Source organism: Heloderma suspectum, chromosome 5 (genome assembly GCF_057233095.1).
Source record: "Heloderma suspectum isolate Gila_16-S chromosome 5, 16-S_ref, whole genome shotgun sequence".
Lineage (NCBI taxonomy): Eukaryota > Metazoa > Chordata > Lepidosauria > Squamata > Helodermatidae > Heloderma > Heloderma suspectum.
Window position 1 is genome coordinate 98,141,696 of NC_139462.1, and position 18,033 is coordinate 98,159,728.

Genomic DNA, 18,033 nt, shown 5'->3' on the forward strand with positions numbered 1-18,033 from the left:
GGCTGGGCCAACCTGCAGCGGTGTCTCCAGCCGCTGCTGGGCTGCTGTGGATGCAAATGGCGTCCTGTGTAGGGGACGCCATTTGTGTCACTACACCGGCCCGTGATAGGCTATGTATATAGTTACATAGCCTATCACGGCTAAAGCAGGGATGCAAATGGCGTCCCCTACGCCATTTGTGTTCCCGCTTTAGCTGTGATGGGCAACGTAAATATATACGTAGCCTATCACAGGCTGGCATAGGGACACAAATGGCGGCCTCTACGACCGCTGCCATTTGCGGCTGTAACAGCCCGGCAGTGGCCATCGCTGCTGCCGTCGCTGCCACCGCTGCTTCATCCGCTGCCGGAGCTGCCGCCGGAGTCGCCACCAGATAGGCTCCGTTTCACGGGTCTTTCGCGGGGTGGTGGGGCGGGTTGCTCCGTTCCGCCATGGATTCCGGGGGGCCGAATTCACTGGAATTTGGCCTCCTTGGGATCCGTGGCGGAATTCTCTAACATCCCTAACCAAAGAGCTATTTTTTGGTGGGTGTGGGGTGGAAATGCAATGCATGTATCTTGTTTCCCAGCAAAATCATTAGGAAGGCAGCCTTGTGTCCCCTTCCAGTTGCGGCTGTGTCCCCTTCCAACTGCAGCTGTACTAGGGGAGGGGTGCGGCCCCCAGAGGGTTCCAGGTGGTCCAATTCAGCTCCCCAACCCTCTGCAGTTGCTCTACCCCTTAGTGGAGACTGATTCTTGTGTTGTCCAATCATGCAATACCCTGCATTTCTGATAGCATTTAGCCAGGAAAACAGAAAAGGACTTAGTGGCTGGACCCAAGCTCCTAATAACCCTGAACTTGAATGATAAAAAAGCTGGCTAGTTCTATCTAGACAAACTACTGTGCAAAACAGCTTACATTTTGGATGTGTATTGGTAAAGAAAGAGATGAGATAAGCTTATTCAAGCATCCCAGCAAGGTGCCAACTTACCAGATGCTTTGGGGGGGCTGTTTGGGTTTGTCGCACAACTCCATGTGCAAATGGTAGTGCTTTTGCATGAATAGAGGTGGGACACAGACAACATATTTCCCCCTGGCAGTAACACTTTTGCCTGCTGTGGTGTCATTCCAGAGGCCCTCCTGCCCTTGGTGAATATTAACATTTATCACATTTGACCATATTCACTGCACCACATTTGACCATATTCACTATATATTATTATGCCATATATTATACACTCACATGTTATATTTACATAGATATCTAGTCAAAGGAGTCACTAAAGGAATCACTAATGGCGGGGGGGAGGGGACCCTCTCTACTTATTTGTCAGTTGTGTTTCTACCAATGTGGAAACACAAAACACAACTAAACCTAACATAACTATAAATTATCTACGTATATAGTGTATGAAGCTTCCCTAAATTAAATGAGGCCAGTATTTTCTATACTGTATTTTGTATTGGCTCTCTAAGTTCTCAGACCTGCTGTTGAAGATGTTGGAAACTGTATTGTTTTTAAGAACTCATTGGCTTCTTCTGCTTTTTCCTTTCTGAATGGTGTCTAATAAACCTTAAACAAAGTGCACACTGAGTGTTTTGCCATTGTGGCAGCAAATTCGGGGGCAGCAGGGGCTGCACTTCAGGTCTGGGGGGTTCATGAAGCCTGTGAGACACGTTTCCTACCTCTGATCTAGTTTTAACCATATCTGGGCTTCACATCAGGTTCTCACATGAACTAGTGTGGACAGGTGTGAAAAGACAATTGCCAACAAGAAAATTCATTATTTCTTAAGGTTGCTGCATTTCCTGTCTGAGCTTCACTTTCTCCCCCTTGTCCTCCATACAGGCTACTGAACTTAATCCTGAAACGTTCGCAGGCAGAATAGAATGTGAGGCCCCTAACAATGATCTCAACTCGTTCCGGGGCTTTATGTAAGTAACTTGGGATCAGCTCTAACACTGTTTGTTGTGTCCCTTTGATAGAACGTAAAGATTTTCAAGCAAGGATCAGCAACTAGCAGACCCCAGGCCAGGCCTAGCCACCCGACACCTGCTGTCTGTCCCTCAGTTGCCAGCCTAGAGGCCAGTGGGGATGGAGAGACGAGTGGCTCTGGGATGCAACTTGACAGCCGATGGCTGTGGGGGAAGATCCTTGGCCTGCCATCCTTTGCTCCTTCATCAGCGTGGCCTTCTCGCAAATGGGTTACTCAGCACGAGTACTGTGGGGCCCATGAAGAACCCTAGTGTCAGGGGAGGTTCCTTGTTTGCATTTGGAAAGGGAGGGCTAATTTGATTGACATCCAAGTTGTTTGGCCCAACAGCTTTCCTTTACTAGGTTATTTATCATTGCATTCCATTGAATGGACATTATGTCAATGAATTTGATTTAATAAAATATGAAAAATGAAGCAGTTCTATTAAAGGTGTCCTTATCAGAATTTTCTATTTGTTACAAGCACTGAACACACCAAAACTCCACACATGGCCAGATTTTAAAAGATGCTGTACGATGCATGATTTTGAAAGTGTATCCACAGGTGTTGCAATGTGCCAAGTATTTGTGTAATGTTGGCCTAGTGTGGCTTGATAGCATGAGTGCCTTGCTCTTGAGGACTATCCCGAAGAGATAACAACAGCTGGATTTCTCTTATGTCTTTACAGTGAGAATTCAAGTAAGGAGCGAGTGGGACTGAGTAAGGAAAACTTGCTGATGCGAGGATGCACTGTCAGAAATACAGAAGCTGTAGTTGGCATTGTGGTGTATGCAGGTCAGCCGTGTGGGTAGCTAATGCTGGGTTGCACAGCATGGGAATTCTTTCAGAGTGCCAATAAACACGCAGACAGGGGTGATCCAGGAGTCATTGTGTACTTGGGCTTCCAAAAGGCTTTTGACAAAGTCCCTCACCAAAGACTCCTGAGCAAACTTAGCAGTTATGGGATAAGAGGAGAGGTCCTCTTATGGATCAGTAACTGGTTAAAGAACAGAAAGGAGGGAGCAAAAAAAAAAAAAGGGGGTAAATTCTCCCAGTGGAGGGATGTAAATAGTAGGGTCCCACAGGGATCTGTATTGTGACCAATACTTTTCAACTTGTTCATAAATGATCTGGAATTAGGGGTGAGCAGTGAAGTGACCAAGTTTGCCAATGACACCAAATTATTTAGGTTGGTTAAAACAAAGAGGGACTGTGATGAGCTCCAAAAGGATCTGCATACTGGGAGAATGGGCATCGAAATGGCAAATGCAGTTCATTGTAAGCAAGTGTAAAGTGATACATGTTGGGGAAAAAAATCCCAACTTTAAGTATAACCTGATGGGATCTGAGCTAGTGGTGACTGACCAAGAAAGAGATCTTGGGATCATGGTGGACAGCTTGACGAAAATATCAACCCAGTGTGCAGCTGCTGTAAAAAAGGCAGACTCCATGTTGGGCCTAATTAGAAAAGGAATTTAGAATAAAACTGCCAACATCATACTGCCATTATACAAATCTATGGTGCATCCACACTTGGAATACTGTGTCCAGTTCTGGTCACTGCGCCTAAAAAAGATATTTTAGTGCTGGAAAAAGTGCAGAAAAGGGCAACTAAAATGATCAAGGGGCTGTAGCAACTCCCTTGTGAGGGATTGTTTAGCATTTAAAAAAGGAGGTTAAGGGGAGACATGATAGGGGTGTATAAAACTATGCGTGTTGTGGGGAATGTGGATAGGGAGACATTTTTCTCTCTCTCTCGTGATACTAGAATCTAGGGTTATCCCATGAAGCTGATTGGTGGGAGATTCAGGACAGATAAAAGGAAGTACTTCTTCACATAGTGCATAGTTAAACTATGGAATCTGCTACCACAAGACATAGTGATGGCCATCAATTTGGATGGCTTTTAAAGGGGGTTAGAGAAATCCCTGGAGGAGAAGGCTATCGATGGCTACTAGGTCTGATGGCTCTATGCTAAATTGTGCATTTGGGTTTGAGGATTTTCTCCAGCCCTTTACAATTCAGATGGCCATTTTATCTGGCAAGCATCAAGGGTCCCAGGCACAAATAACACAAAAGCATAATATTTAGTATAAGCATTATCTGAACGTTTTACTGTTCTTAGCCTTTGTGGGACATATACTGAAGCCTTTCGATGGCAGTAAAAGATCCACTGTGCTTTGTATGCCTAAAGGTCACGAAACCAAAGCAATGTTAAACAACTCCGGGTCTCGTTACAAGCGAAGTAAACTAGAGAAGAGGGTGAACCGCGATATCATCTGGTGTGTTCTGCTTCTAGCTGTGATGTGCTTTATAGCGGCAGTGGGTAAGTTAAGAGTTAAGATCCAATCAACAAAGTAGGATATTCTCTCTTCCTAGGGTTGATTGGGTCTCTCTTTTCAGGATTTTGAGATGGAGCTTTGGGGGGGTGGGGTTGGTCCATCACAACTGCCCATCTGCAGCACGATACAGCTGCTGGCTCTTCTGTAGCAGTCTTTTGTTCAGGTACAGACTGGACTCCTCACTGCTTGCATCCAGATGACTAGCCCTGAACTGGGCCTTGCAACCTGTCTGACTGTCAGGAGCAAAGTTCCCACGAATCCCCTCAAGACACAGCAGCTTAGTTTCACTCTAGAAGTTTTCTCACAAAATATGTTCTCATCCTCCTGCAGTGATCCTTCAAGTTCCTGTGTAGTTAAGCCACACATTGAAAACTTAGTTGTTCAGGCAGGCATTTGGGGTGGGTTAGGGAAATTTTAGAAAATGTTTAAATGTGTAATTTTACAGTTTTTAAACTGTTTGTATTATTGTACAACGTCCAGAGTGGCCGGGTGACTGGCCAGATGGGCGATAAAGAAATAAAATAAATAAATAAATAAGCCAGAAGATTTTTGGCCCCAAGGCCCACATTTTGCCACTCCTTGCCTAACGTAGCATGCCACAGTCCTGACTTATTGATCTTTGGAATACCATACGGGTCTTTCCTATTCGCATTCGTGCATTGAATGAAGAAACAGTTACACCTTTGATTTTTATACTAGATCTTATGGTATTTTATGTAAATATGCCTCGATTCCTTTAGAGAGTGGGTGCATTTTTTGAAATCTAAGTATTATGAATGATGTCCACTAAGCCTCCTGAAACGACATGCAGATGCATTGCTCTTTAACTATATCCTTTCTCTCACTACTCTTCCTTGTGGTTCTCTTTAAGTATTATGAATGATGTCCACTAAGCCTCCTGAAACGACATGCAGATGCATTGCTCTTTAACTATATCCTTTCTCTCACTACTCTTCCTTGTGGTTCTCTTTAAGTAGCTATCAGCCCTTCCTTGTTGGTGGTTACACTTACAGCACAATCCTATGCATGTTTACTTAGAAGTAAGCCTGACTGAATTCAGTGGGGCTTACTTCCAAGTAAATGTGTGTGTATAGGATTGCTGCCTAAATGGCCTTTGTTTGAGTTCCGTTTACAGAGAGAGAGCTCCCTTACAAAACACTATGTTTAGATGTTTGGGTAACATGGTGAACCGATGGCTGATTTCATTTGCCACTGTATCTCAGTGGGAGAGCACGTGTTTCATTCCAGAATCGATCCCTGCCATCTCTAGCTAAATGATGGGGTAGCAGATGATGCGAAAGACCTCTGCTGGAGACCCTGGGGAGCTGTTGCCAGACAGCATCGACAGCAAATGGGTGAGATCAGGGATGGGCAACTTGTGGGCTTTCAGATGTTATTGGGTCACAACTCCCAACATCTCTTGCCATTGGTTATGCTGGCTAAGGCTGATGGGAGTTGCAGTCCAGCAACATCTGGAGGGCCACAATTTGCCCACCCGTGAGCTAGATGGTCAGTCTTGTCTGACCTGGTATAAAGCAGCTTCCTATATTCCTAAATCCAATACGATTTTAACCCATGGATATTAATAAGAGAGATTGCTCCGTATAGCTGTATCAGTATAGCTGTGGCTAACTCAACACTTCTAACATGCTGGTAGTGTATAAATTAAGTGAATAAGGGTGCATTCCTATGCATGTTTATCTGCCTGGGGCATGCTGGGATTGTAAAACTTATTTCTGTCTAAACTAGGCTGACCATATTTCCTTGAGACAAAAATGGGATATTGGGATGACAAAAACGGGATGGGGTTATGTAATATTCCGTATTCATGAAAAAGTAAGATGATAACAAAAGTTTTATTACATGAACATATTGAGCTAACTATTATTCTGACAGAATGAGTGACAGAACTCATACAAAACTAAAGGAAACTGCACTAAGGTCAAAAAAATAATAATAAAACCACAATATAACAAAACAACTGCAGCTCCCTTTGTGGTCTCTCAGGCTATAAGAGACCTAAAAAACAACCTAAACTCACTGCAAAAGAACATGGAAAGGGTAGCAAATGAATAACACTAATTTATTGCATATACACAAAAAAACCAGTCATAAATATACATATATAAAATACTTATAAAATATCACATGAGCAGTAAAAAAATCTGTATGGCATACCACACTGAACACTCTAATGAAGGACTGCAGTGGCCAGACTGCAAAAAATAATAAACATACACCAAAAAGAAAAAAAAAAAAGGAATGAACACCCCGACTGCTATGTCCCACTGGAGAGTTCCGTTGTAATAAAAAAATAGCTAACAGCCTGTTGAACCGAAATATGAGTCTGAAAAGTCTGAATCAAACTGAATGTAGGGCAGAAAGAATCTCTATGGGCGGAATGGTGGTAGAAATAACAGTAAGACTCACCCTCCTGGCTCCCCCACGCTGAATGGGGCTTGAATTTCCCGCCACTGCAGACAAGCAAGGGGGTGGCGTCTGATCGTCGCTAGCTCACGAAGCCTGGCCCTGACTGGATAAAGTAAATGGAACTTCCTCTTTCGTCATACTAGCAGTTTTACTGCACGCATTGATTAGCATAGAGCCTTATGATAAACGTGTTCAGTTTTTTACAAAAAATTAAAAACAGGATAAAATTGACATTTATATTGAAACGATGGGACGGTCGGGAAATATGAAAAAAACAGTACTGTCCCGTTTAAAATGGTATGTATGGTCAGCCTAGTCTAAACATACATAGGATTGCACCCTAACACAAGCATTGTCCAGATGATGCAAAACCAGAGACTATCTGATTGTGTGATATGTTTTTGAAAGTATGACAAGTTAATAATGCAGTACAATCCTAAGTATGCTTAATCAGAAGTAAGTCCTGCTGAATTCACTGCAATTTATTTCCAAGGAAGTGTGTACAGGAATTACAGCCATAGCTTAGATTACATATTAGTCTTTAGTTGATTTTAGGGATGTACGAAAGTGACTTACCTTTCGCAGATTATGTTGATGGTAGGGGGGGAGGCGTTCTGTCCCTCCCCGGAATCCTCGATGGGGGGGGAAGCGATCCGTTCCTCCCCCCCGGAATCCTCGATGGCTGGCTGTGCTCCGCGGCAGCTCCACGGAGCAGCTGGCCCGGCCCAGCCCAGCCCAGACCTGTCCGCAGCCAGATTTCCGGCCGCGGAGGGCTCTGGGAAAAACAACAACAGAAAACCACGTACACAAATGGCGGCAGCTATGGCCGCTGCCATTTGCGTTCCTTATTTTTGGCCGTCTGAATCTACGTAAATGTTTATGTAGACTATGATGGCGAAAATAAAGGGGAATGCAAATAGCGTAGCGGGTGCTATTTGCGTCCCTTTTTGATTCACCGTTTTAGCCTACATAAATCTACATAAATGGCTGCCACCGCCGCCATTTGCAGTCTTGTTAAAAAAAAAAAAGACGTGATAGGCTATGTAAAGATTTACGTAGCCTATCACGTCGTGTTTTTTTTTAAAACCCAGCCATGATAGGCTACGTAAATCTTTACGTAGCCTATCATGTCTTTTTTTTTTTTTTAACAAGACTGCAAATGGCGGCGGCGGCAGCCAGTCGGAAGACCAGCCGCTGCAGCCGCCACAGCCGCCGCCGGAGCTGCCGCCACCCGGAAGATCAGCCCCAGGTAAGTCTTGTCCTGGGGAGATCCGCGGGGTGGCGGTGGGGGTGGCAGGCCGTTCCGCCATGGAGTTCAGGGGGCTGAATGCACTGGCATTCGGCCTCACCAAGATCCGTGGCGGAATTCTCTGACACCCCTAGTTGATTTTTAAAAAACTCATAAAGCCAGGGTAGTTTAGAAGCTGTTTGATACTTGGCTTACTGCTATCATTGCATTAAGCGACAATGCCATTTGTAGTCCTCCTTTGCTAAATGTTTCTGTGTTTCCTTTTTAAAGGTCATGGATTTTGGTTAAGCAACCATTCGGCTCGACCTCTCTACAGTAGCAGAAAACAACTTTCTCCAACTTGGGGAGGCTTTTTAATATTTTGGACAATGATAATTTTGTTACAGGTAATTTCATGGCTTACTCAGTCTATGCTACTTAATGTATATCATTGTAAAGCTGGTTTAACCTAGGGGGTGTCTCCACCAGCGATTTACTCTGAGCTGGTTGTGTTTAGAGGTTGTTAGGGATACATTACATCGTGGCCATCCAGCAGCCACCCTGGAGCTTATCACAGATTTCCTGAGACTGCTTAAAGTCTGATTCTTTTCCTTAAGTTGAGTTCTCCACGTTATAGTTGTTGTATTCCCCAATCCCTGAATTTTCCTTGGGTATGCTAGCCCTGCCCAGGGGTGTGCCTTTCACCGGGACCCTGGTTAAGGGGTGTTTCCTGTCCCTATGTTTCCCATCCCTGTGTTTCCCAGCACAAACTAATTAGTGTCTACTCAGAAGTAACTCCCATTTTGGTCAATGAGGCTTGTCCCCTGAATGTGCACACCAGCATTTACAGGGATCCTCCTCAATTGAAATAGCAGATTTTAAAGCACTAATTCCTTAAAGGCTGCAAAGCACTTTCCCAAAGCTGTGATCCTTCTTTGTTTCATTTATTGCCTTCGGAAGTAACTAATTCACACCTTCGTTCCTGCACGGCATGGAGTTAGAAAGGGGGCTGGTTCCCCATCCTTTTGTTTTCCCTCCCTGTCTTTCCCAGCACAAACATATGTGTGTCTACTCAGAAGTAACTCCCATTGTGGTCAATGAGGCTTGTTCCCAAAATGCGCACTCCCAAAGTTACTGAGATTCCCATGGTTCGAAATAACACATTTAGAGAGCCTTAATGTCAAAGCTTCGAAGCTTCGATTGATCACAGCAGGGCAGCGAGAACACTGTGTTCCTGTACTGATTGTTTATTTAAGGAAGGAAGTAATGTGGGGGGGCGGGGAGAGAAGGACATTGTTTGCAGCTTCGGTAGCTTTAAGGCAGGGTGAACACTGTTCCTATGATGATTGTTGCTTTAAGGATGTGAGTAATGTTGGGGGCGGGGAGAGAAGGAGAGTGATTTTTTTCAAGACATGGGAATAGACACTAATTGGTTTGTGGTGAGGAGGAAACCTCAGGATTTTATTGAAGGAGAAAGCGGGGGGGGGAGAGCCTGGAAAGGGGGAAGCCTCTCTTATTGGTTGAGCAGCCCCTGCCAGTCAGATGATGTTCATTTCAATGCCCCCCCCTCCACCGCCCTCCGGAAGTATGCTGTGTGAAGTGACTTATACTGGTGCGGTGTACAAGCTCGTGGAGCCCTGTGCGGACACAAGCACACCAAAGCCGATCCCTTGAAAGAATCTTCTCTTTTTTTGCTTTGACAGGTCTTGATCCCAATTTCTCTTTATGTTTCTATTGAATTTGTCAAATTGGGCCACATCTATTTTATCCGGAATGACATAGATTTGTACGATGAAGCCACAGACACCAGGATTCAGTGTGGATCACTGAATATTGCTGAAAACCTCGGGCAGATAGAATACATTTTCTCTGATAAGACTGGAACCCTCACTGAGAACAAAATGGTTTTTCGGCGATGCAGCATTGCGGGACTGGAATACGGCCATGAAGAGAATGGTAAGGCTGAGGCAGAATGATAAATTGGTGCTTGAGTATGGTGGCAAGAGATGGAAAGTTTAACTAGCAGCCTCGTCCTTCACCTAAGGAAGAAGAAGCCAGTGAGGCGACAGCCATCATTGCCTACTCCATTGCCTCCCATTCCCCTGCTGGGATTGGGGCCCTCCCTCCTCCCCTCACAGAGGTTATTAAAACCAATTGCCCTGTGAGTAGGAGACAAAGAAGAAGTAGAGAAACACCACCTCTTTAAATAGCCTGTTTTTCCAGCCTTAAGGATACATTATTATTCTAATCGACCTAATGTAAGTCACTGTGGGAACTTTGACCACTGTTGCTGTTGTTCAGTCGTTAAGTCGTGTCCAACTCTTTGTGACCCCATGGACCATAGCACGCCAGGCCTTCCTGTCCTGCGCTCTCTCCCGGAGTGTGCTCAAGTTCATATTCATTGCATCGGTGAAGCTATCTAGCCATCTCATCCTCTGCCATCCCCTTCTCCTTTTGCCTTCAATCTTTCCCAGCATCAGGGTCTTTTCCAGTGAGTTTTCTCTTCACATTAGGTGGCCAAAATATTTGAGCTTCAGCTTCAGTATCTGTCCTTCTAATGAGCACTCAGGGTTGATTTCCTTTAGGATTGACCTCCTTGCAGTCCAGGGGACTCGTAAGAGTCTTCTCCAGCACCACAGTTCAAAAGCATCAATTCTTCAGCGCTCAGCCTTCCTTATAGTCCAGCTCTCACAGCCATACATAACTACTGGGAAAACCATAGCTTTGATTATGCGGACCTTTGTTGGCAAGGTGATGTCTCTGCTTCTTACTATGCTGTCTAGGTTTGCCATAGCTTTCCTCCCAAGGAGCAAGCGTCTTTTAATTTCATGGCTACAGTCACCGTCTGCGGTGATCTTGGAGCCCAAGAAAGTAAAATCTGTCACTACTTCCATTTCTTCGCCTTCTATATGCCAGGAAGTGATGGGGCCAGATGCCATGATCTTCGTTTTTTTAATGTTGAGTTTCAAACCAGCTTTTGCACTCTCCACTTTCACCCTCAACAAGAGGCTCTTTAGATCCTCTTCGCTTTCTGCCATTAGGGTGGTATCGTCTGCGTATCTGATACATTGATAATTCTCCCAGCAATCTTAATTCTGACCTGTGATTCATCCAACCCGGCGTTTCTCATGATGTACTCTGCATATAAGTTAAATAAGCAGGGCGACAATATGCAGCCTTGTCGTTAGGGGTGTGCAAAACCCCGCTTACCTGGCTCCGCCGGGTTCTGCGGGTGGGGGTAGGCAATCCGTTCCTCCCCCCCGGAATCCTGCCTGGCCGGTTCCGCTCCACGGCCAGGCCGCAGAGCTGCCAGCCAGGCCAACCCGCAGTGGGGCTTCCAGGCGCCGCAGGGCTGCTGTGGACGCAAATGGCGTCCTGCGTAGAGGACACCATTTGCGTCCCTACGCCAGCCCATGATAGGCTACGTATATATTTACGTAGCCTATCACGGCTAAAGCAGGGACTCAAATGGAGTCCCCTATGCCATTTGCCTTCCTGCTTTAGCCGTGATAGGCTACATAAATATATACGTAGCCTATCACGGACCAGTGTAGGGACGCAAATGGCGGCCAGAGCTGCCGCCACCTCCACTGCTGCTGCCACCGGAGCTGAGCTGTCGGCGGAGCTGCAGCCAGGTGGGCTCCATTCCACCCCGGGTTCCGGGGGGCCGAATTCACTGGAATTCGGCCCCCCTGGGATCCGGGGTGGAATTCTTTAACATCCCTACTTGTTGTACTCCTTTCCCAATTTTGAACCACTCGGTTGTTCCATGTCTGGTTCTTACTGTTGCTTCTTGACCCTCGTACAGGTTTCTCAGGAGACAGGTAAGGGGTCTGGTACGCCCATCTCTTTAAGAATTTGCCACAGTTTGTTGGGCTCCACACAATCGAAGGCTTTAGTGTAGTCAGTGAAGCAGAAATAGACATTTTTCCGGAATTCTCTTGCTTTCTCCATGATCCAGCGAACGTTGGCGATTTGATCTCTAGTTCCTCTGCCTCTTCGAAACCCCGCTTGTACTTCTGGTAGTTCTCGGTTTACATACTGCTGAAGACTAGCTTGTAGGATTTTGAGCATCACCTTGCTGGCATGTGAAATGAGCGCAATTGTACGGTAGTTCGAACACTCTTCAGCATGGCTCTTCTTTGGAATTGGAATGTAAACTGACCTTTTCCAGTCTTGTGGCCACTGCTGAGTGTTACAAATTTGTTGGTATATTGAGTGCAGCACTTCAACAGCATGATCTTTTAGGATTTTAAATAGCTCAGCTGGAATACTGTCATCTCCGCTAGCTTTGTTGTTAGTCATGCTTCCTAAGGCCCACTTGACTTTACTCTCTAGGATGTCCGGCTCAGGTTCAGTGACCATACTGCCATGGCTACCAGGGACATTCAGATCTTTCCTGTATAGTTCTTCTGTGTATTCTTGCCACCTCTTCTTAATCTCTTCTGCTTCTGTTAGGTCCCTGCCTCCTTTGTCCTTTATCATGCCTATCTTTGCACAAAACATTCCCTTGATATCTCCAATTTTCTTGAAGAGATCTCTAGTCTTTCCCATTCTATTGTTTTCCTCGATTTCTTTGCATTGTTCATTTAAGAAGGCCTTCTTGTCTCTCTTTGCTATTCTCTGGAACTCTGCATTCAGTTGGATATATCTTCCCCTTTCTCCCTTGCTTTTCGCTTCCCTTCTTTCCTCAGCTACTTGTAAAGCCTCATCAGACAGCCACTTTGCTTTCTTGCATTTCTTTTTCTTTGGGATGGATTTCGTTGCTGCCTCCTGAACAATGTTAGGGACCTCTGTCCACAGTTCTTCAGGCACTCTGTCTATCAGGTCTAATCCCTTAAATCTATTCCTCACCTCCACTGTATATTCAAAAGGGATATGATTTAGGTTATACCTGAGTGGTTTAGTGGTTTTCCCTACGTTCTTCAATTTAAGCCGAAATTTTGCAAGAAGCAGCTCTTGATCTGAGCCACAGTCAGCTCCAGGTCTTGTTGTTACTGACTGTATAGAGCCTCTCTATCTTTGGCTGCATAGGACATAATCAATCTGATTTCTGTATTGACCATCTGGTGATGTCCATGTGTAGAGTCGCATCTTGTGCTGTTGGAAAAGAGTGTTTGCTATGATCAGCGTGTTCGCTTGACAAAACTCTATTAGCCTTTGTCCTGCTTCATTTTGTACACCAAGGCCATGCTTTCCTGTTATCCCGGTGATTTCTTGACTTCCTACTTTAGCATTCCAATCCCCTATGATGAAAAGGACATCGTTTTTTGTAGGGATGTCAGAGAATTCCGCCACGGATCTCGGGGAGGCCGAATGCCAGCGCATTCGGCCCCCCGAAATCGGTGGCGGAATGGTCTGCCCCCCCGCCCCCCCCCGGGATGGAACTTACCTTGGGCAGATCTTCCTGGTGGCAGCAGCTCTGGTGGCGGCTCCGGTGGCGGTGCAGTGGCAGCGGCGGCCGGTCTTCCAACTGGCAGCCGCCGCCGCCATTTCCAGTTAAAACAAAAAAAGTGATAGGCTACGTAAAGATTTCCATAGCCTATCACGGCTAGATTTTTAAAAAACACCGTGATAGGCTACGTAAATGTTTACGTAGCCTATCACGGCTGATTGCAGGGATGCAAAGGCGGCCACTACAGCTGCTGCCATTTGCGTCCCTGCTAGCCAGCAGCTGGATGTCCGGCCGCTGGCGGAGCCAGCCAGCGGCTCCGCAGAATCCCTGCGGATCGGAGCGGAGCGGAGCCGGCCGGCCAGGATTCGGGGGGGGGAGGGATGGAGTGCCTCCCCCCCCGGCCAGAATTTCGGGGGGAGGGACGGAGCGCCTCCCCCCCACCGCGAATGTCACCCTTTGAAAAGGTGACTTTCGTACATCCCTAGTTTTTTGATGTTAGTTCTAGAAAGTGTTGTAGGTCTTCATAGAACCGATCAACCTCAGCTTCTTCGGCCTCAGTGGTTGGGGCATAGCCTTGAATTACTGTGATGTTGAATGGCTTGCCTTGGATTCGTACTGAGATCATTCTATCGTTTTTGAGATTGTACCCCAGTACTGCTTTTCCCACCCTTTTATTGACTATGAGTGCTCCTCCATTTCTTCTAAGGGATTCTTGCCCACAGTAGCAGATATGATGGTCACCTGAATTAAATTTGCCCATGCGTCTCCATTTTAGTTCGCTGGTTCCCAAGATGTCGATGTTCAATCTTGCCATCTCATGTTTGACCACCTCCAGCTTACCTTGATTCATTGATCTGACATTCCAGGTTCCTAAACAATATTGTTCTTTACAGCCTCGGATTTTCTTTTCAGCACCAGACACATCCACAGCTGAGTGTCCTTTCGGCTTTGGCCCAGCCGTTTCACTCTTTCTGGCACTTCTTGGAAATTCCCTCTGCTCTTCCCCAGTAGTATATTGGACACCTTCCGACCTGAGGGGCTCATCTTCCGGCGTCATCTCTTTTAGCCTTGTGATTCGTTCCATGGGGTTTTCTTGGCAAGAATACTGGAGTGGGTTGCCATTTCCTTCTCCAGTGGACCACATTTTGTCAGAACTCTCCACCATGACCTGTCCGTCTTGGGTGGCCCTGCACGGCATAGCTTATGGCTTCACTGAGTTACGCAAGCCCCTTCGCCACAACAAGGCAGTGATCGAAATGGCTTTCAATCAAAAAATAAACTGCTTCTAAAGCCAACCCTTTGTCACTTAGGCAGCTGGCAGCATGGAAGAGATAGTAAGGACATTTTGTTCCTCAAAGCGCCCCCCCCCCCCTTCTACATGGACTTGTGCACAAATTATGTTTTGCTCTTTGGTTGCTGTAATGTGAAGCAACTAAGAGTCAAACTGTGCTGTCTGGTAAATACATAGTGTGCTGCTGACTCTTTCAGTTTTACTCAGAAAGAAGCCCATGGGCCCTGGATTAGGACCACCACACAGGAGTAGGGGAAGTTTCAACCTTCCCACCGCAACCACTTGTTTTCAAAAATTCCCTTAATGGGGTGGGGGGTGCGGGTTTTAGGGTGCCTAGAGAAAGAAAGAAAGAAAAAGAGCCTCCCGCTTTGCATACCCAAGCCTCTTTGAATCCTGTCCTCCACATTTAAATAGTATCACCGGTGTCTTGAGGCAATTTCCTGTGGTGGCACCCATAGCACCTCTCACTTACAATCCTCTACCTCTATTCAACTTGGATCACTCAGAATCTGTATAAACAGATGCACTAGAAAGAGATAGAAATGCTGGAACTGTTAACACAGAATCATAGAATAGAATCATAGAATAGTAGGGTTGGAAGGGGCCTACAAGGCCATCGAGTCCAACCCCCTGCTCAATGCAGGAGGTTGGACTTCATAAAAACTTCCTTTTATGAAGGAGGAACTTCATAAAAACAAGGAATGTGCTTTTTTATGTGGGCTGTGCTTTAGCTTCTGTCGGGTACATGACACTTCATTGTGTTTTCCTGTGCCATCTAAGGAAATACATACAATTCTGAATAGGATGAAAGAATAGAAAAGAAATTGAAATTATACACATTGCACTTCCATCCATTCAGTAAAAGTTACATATTTTCTTATTAAGGATTATATCAGATCAAAAATGATCATTTGTACCTCTACAGGACATAGTTTATAATTCAGTTTAGCTTCCCTAGTGATCACTGAGGAAGTTTGCCCTTTCAAGCAACAAGATCAAATTCTACATAAAATTACAAACTGAATCTATGGCAACGAAGGATGACTCATTCATATATACATGACTGCCATATAATTGCTAGTATATCTGGGAGTCTGGGTCTTAGTTAGGAAGCCAGTGATGCCCTCTGGTGGTTGTTTTCACAAATCGGTTAAAATCATGGAAACTAGGTGGGCCAGATAACTCTTTTAAGTTTTCAGTACTTTGTCATAACAGAGCAAGTCAACCAGATTCAGTAATACTAGTAGGAAGTGATGGTACAAGCATGAATGACACAAGCCATGAATCCCCTCTACAACCACTTTGGAAGACTGCAGAGTTGTACAAATCCGTTCTCCATAGGATTGACTGTGCTGCACCGGTATTCTTCCTTTGTTTTTCTTTAACTCTCTTTTGGGGTGGGGACAGAGGAAGAGCTGTCAACAATATTAAACTTCTGTCTTCTGGCCTTTTCTACTGCTTTACATGCCCTCCCTCATGGGCTTTTCAACTCCACTTATAGCAGCATATCTGTGTATTAGGCACATACTGATTAGCTTAGCCTGGTCCTCAGTATCTTTCTGTCTACTCACTTGCTTCCTCCTTTGCTGCTGGACCATAAAGCCAGCCATGGTTTTTCGGCCAAATAAATGATTGGCATTTTAAAATACAGTCCAAATTCCTTGGCCTTAGCATGGCAGATTTTATACACACACGCACTCTCACTCTGAATTCCTTGTGAATCTTTGGAGAAGATTAGATAGCAAATGGATTCATTCTTCTACCTCATAGCACTGTGTTGTTGTTTTTCCTCCCACCCCCACCTCCCCATCTTCTCTCCCTAGCTAAGAGGCTAGAAGCATATCTAGACGAGGATGAGGATGAGAACGAGACACGGTCGTATCCTTCACATTGCTCTTTGATGCCTCTGTCCAGATCAAGGTTTTTCAGTCGCAAATCAAGTGCTTTTCTGGCGAACAAGTCTTTGAGCCGCATGTTCCGCAGCACCAGTACCGTGGGCGTTCCAGGCATGAGACAACTGGCTTTCAGTAGCCCAATTGTAAGTGTTCCCTGGACACCTCAGTCAGCCTTGCACCTAAGTCTACTAAAGCTATTAGCTCACCTACCCATACATATCTTTGTTTGCTATTTATGCTCTAAGAGAGAGAAGAAAGACGCACAATTTTTGTAACGCTTAGCTGCCTAGTCGTACAGCAGGGGTGTTGCACAAAATGCTAGTTTCGCCCCCTGGAGGCTAGTCCAATTTGCCCCAAAGAGGAGAGTCAACTTCAGGCTGGGTCCAACTCGATTTTATTGTTTGCAAACAGTTCGACAAAGGAGCTCACGCTCAAAGCAGAGTCGACCCTGGGCAACCTCCGCGCTACAGTTTTATCACTTAGCTTGCATTCCTCAGCCAGCGTGTTACTTTTGATTGGTTGCCAGCGGTTTGCTTAGCAACCTTATTTTAGGGTTACTGTCTGCTCATTCCAGGCATGCGCAGCTCTTACAGTACTATGTGCTGCTTAAGACACATACAATGGCTTTTAGGTTACATTTTTACTACAATTCCCCCCTCAAAAGGCTTTTCTCAAATTTATACTCTCTTTGGTCTAGCGGTGGACTACGCACTTAAAGGCGCAAACTATTATCGCTGTGGCATTGACGGTTTTCTCTAAACAGCAAGTGAGGCCTGGGACGCCTTTGTTCTAGCTACTAGAATGCTGACAACAAAAACACTTTTTTTTGAACTTTTGGAACTCAGTTTTGTTCCGTTCATCAGGAACCCTTGAAACGAGAGCACCCTCTTTCTGTAGAGCTACTTGAGTCCTTTCAGGGGTTCATTATTCTAACGGTGACCTTCAGGTGGGTCAGCTTCCGGTGTGACCCTCTCTGGTGCAGGTGATGCCTTTATTCAGTGTGATGAATCCACTTCTTTTCTTTGGCGACTTTCATAGCAATGGGAGTGGTAAGTAGGATCTGAAACAGACCCTTCTGCTTCTTGGTAGGTGGTTCATCTTTCTAGGACTGGATTAGCACCCAATCGCTGGGATTGAGATTATGCACTGGAGCATCTAAAGGCCAGGATTGGTGCGGTGTCGCAAACCTGTGAAAACAAAACAGACTGCAAAGCAGTAACATAGCCCTGAATCTTAAAACTTTTACTTTTAAATTCACATTTAAGCTATCAGCCATAGGTAATATTCGAGGTGGGCACTTATGGAACGTTTAAAAGGTGTCAATTTAATACTTCCCTTGGGGGCGCACCATACTCGAGTCAAGGTGATTGGCAAGGCCTGTGGCCTTTCAACTTAATCTTTCAACAAATTCTAATGAGCATTGTCTTTAAGGTGCGGTTCATCTTCTTAACTTGACTTGTAGATTGAGGTTTCCAAGGGGGGTGTAGCTTCTAGTTA

General features: G+C 45.4%; 1 protein-coding gene across 1 annotated transcript in view; it reads left to right on the forward strand.

Moving 5' to 3' along the window:
* The window catches only part of ATP10D (ATPase phospholipid transporting 10D (putative)), a 90,499-nt gene that overhangs the window by 19,968 nt on the left and 52,498 nt on the right, over positions 1 to 18,033 (forward strand). The window contains exons 4-9 of the mRNA XM_084856852.1: positions 1,829 to 1,914; positions 2,644 to 2,750; positions 4,150 to 4,281; positions 8,247 to 8,362; positions 9,659 to 9,911; positions 16,465 to 16,679. Of these exons, the coding sequence (XP_084712978.1) occupies positions 1,829 to 1,914; positions 2,644 to 2,750; positions 4,150 to 4,281; positions 8,247 to 8,362; positions 9,659 to 9,911; positions 16,465 to 16,679 (909 nt within the window). The remainder of the gene's footprint in view (positions 1 to 1,828; positions 1,915 to 2,643; positions 2,751 to 4,149; positions 4,282 to 8,246; positions 8,363 to 9,658; positions 9,912 to 16,464; positions 16,680 to 18,033) is intronic.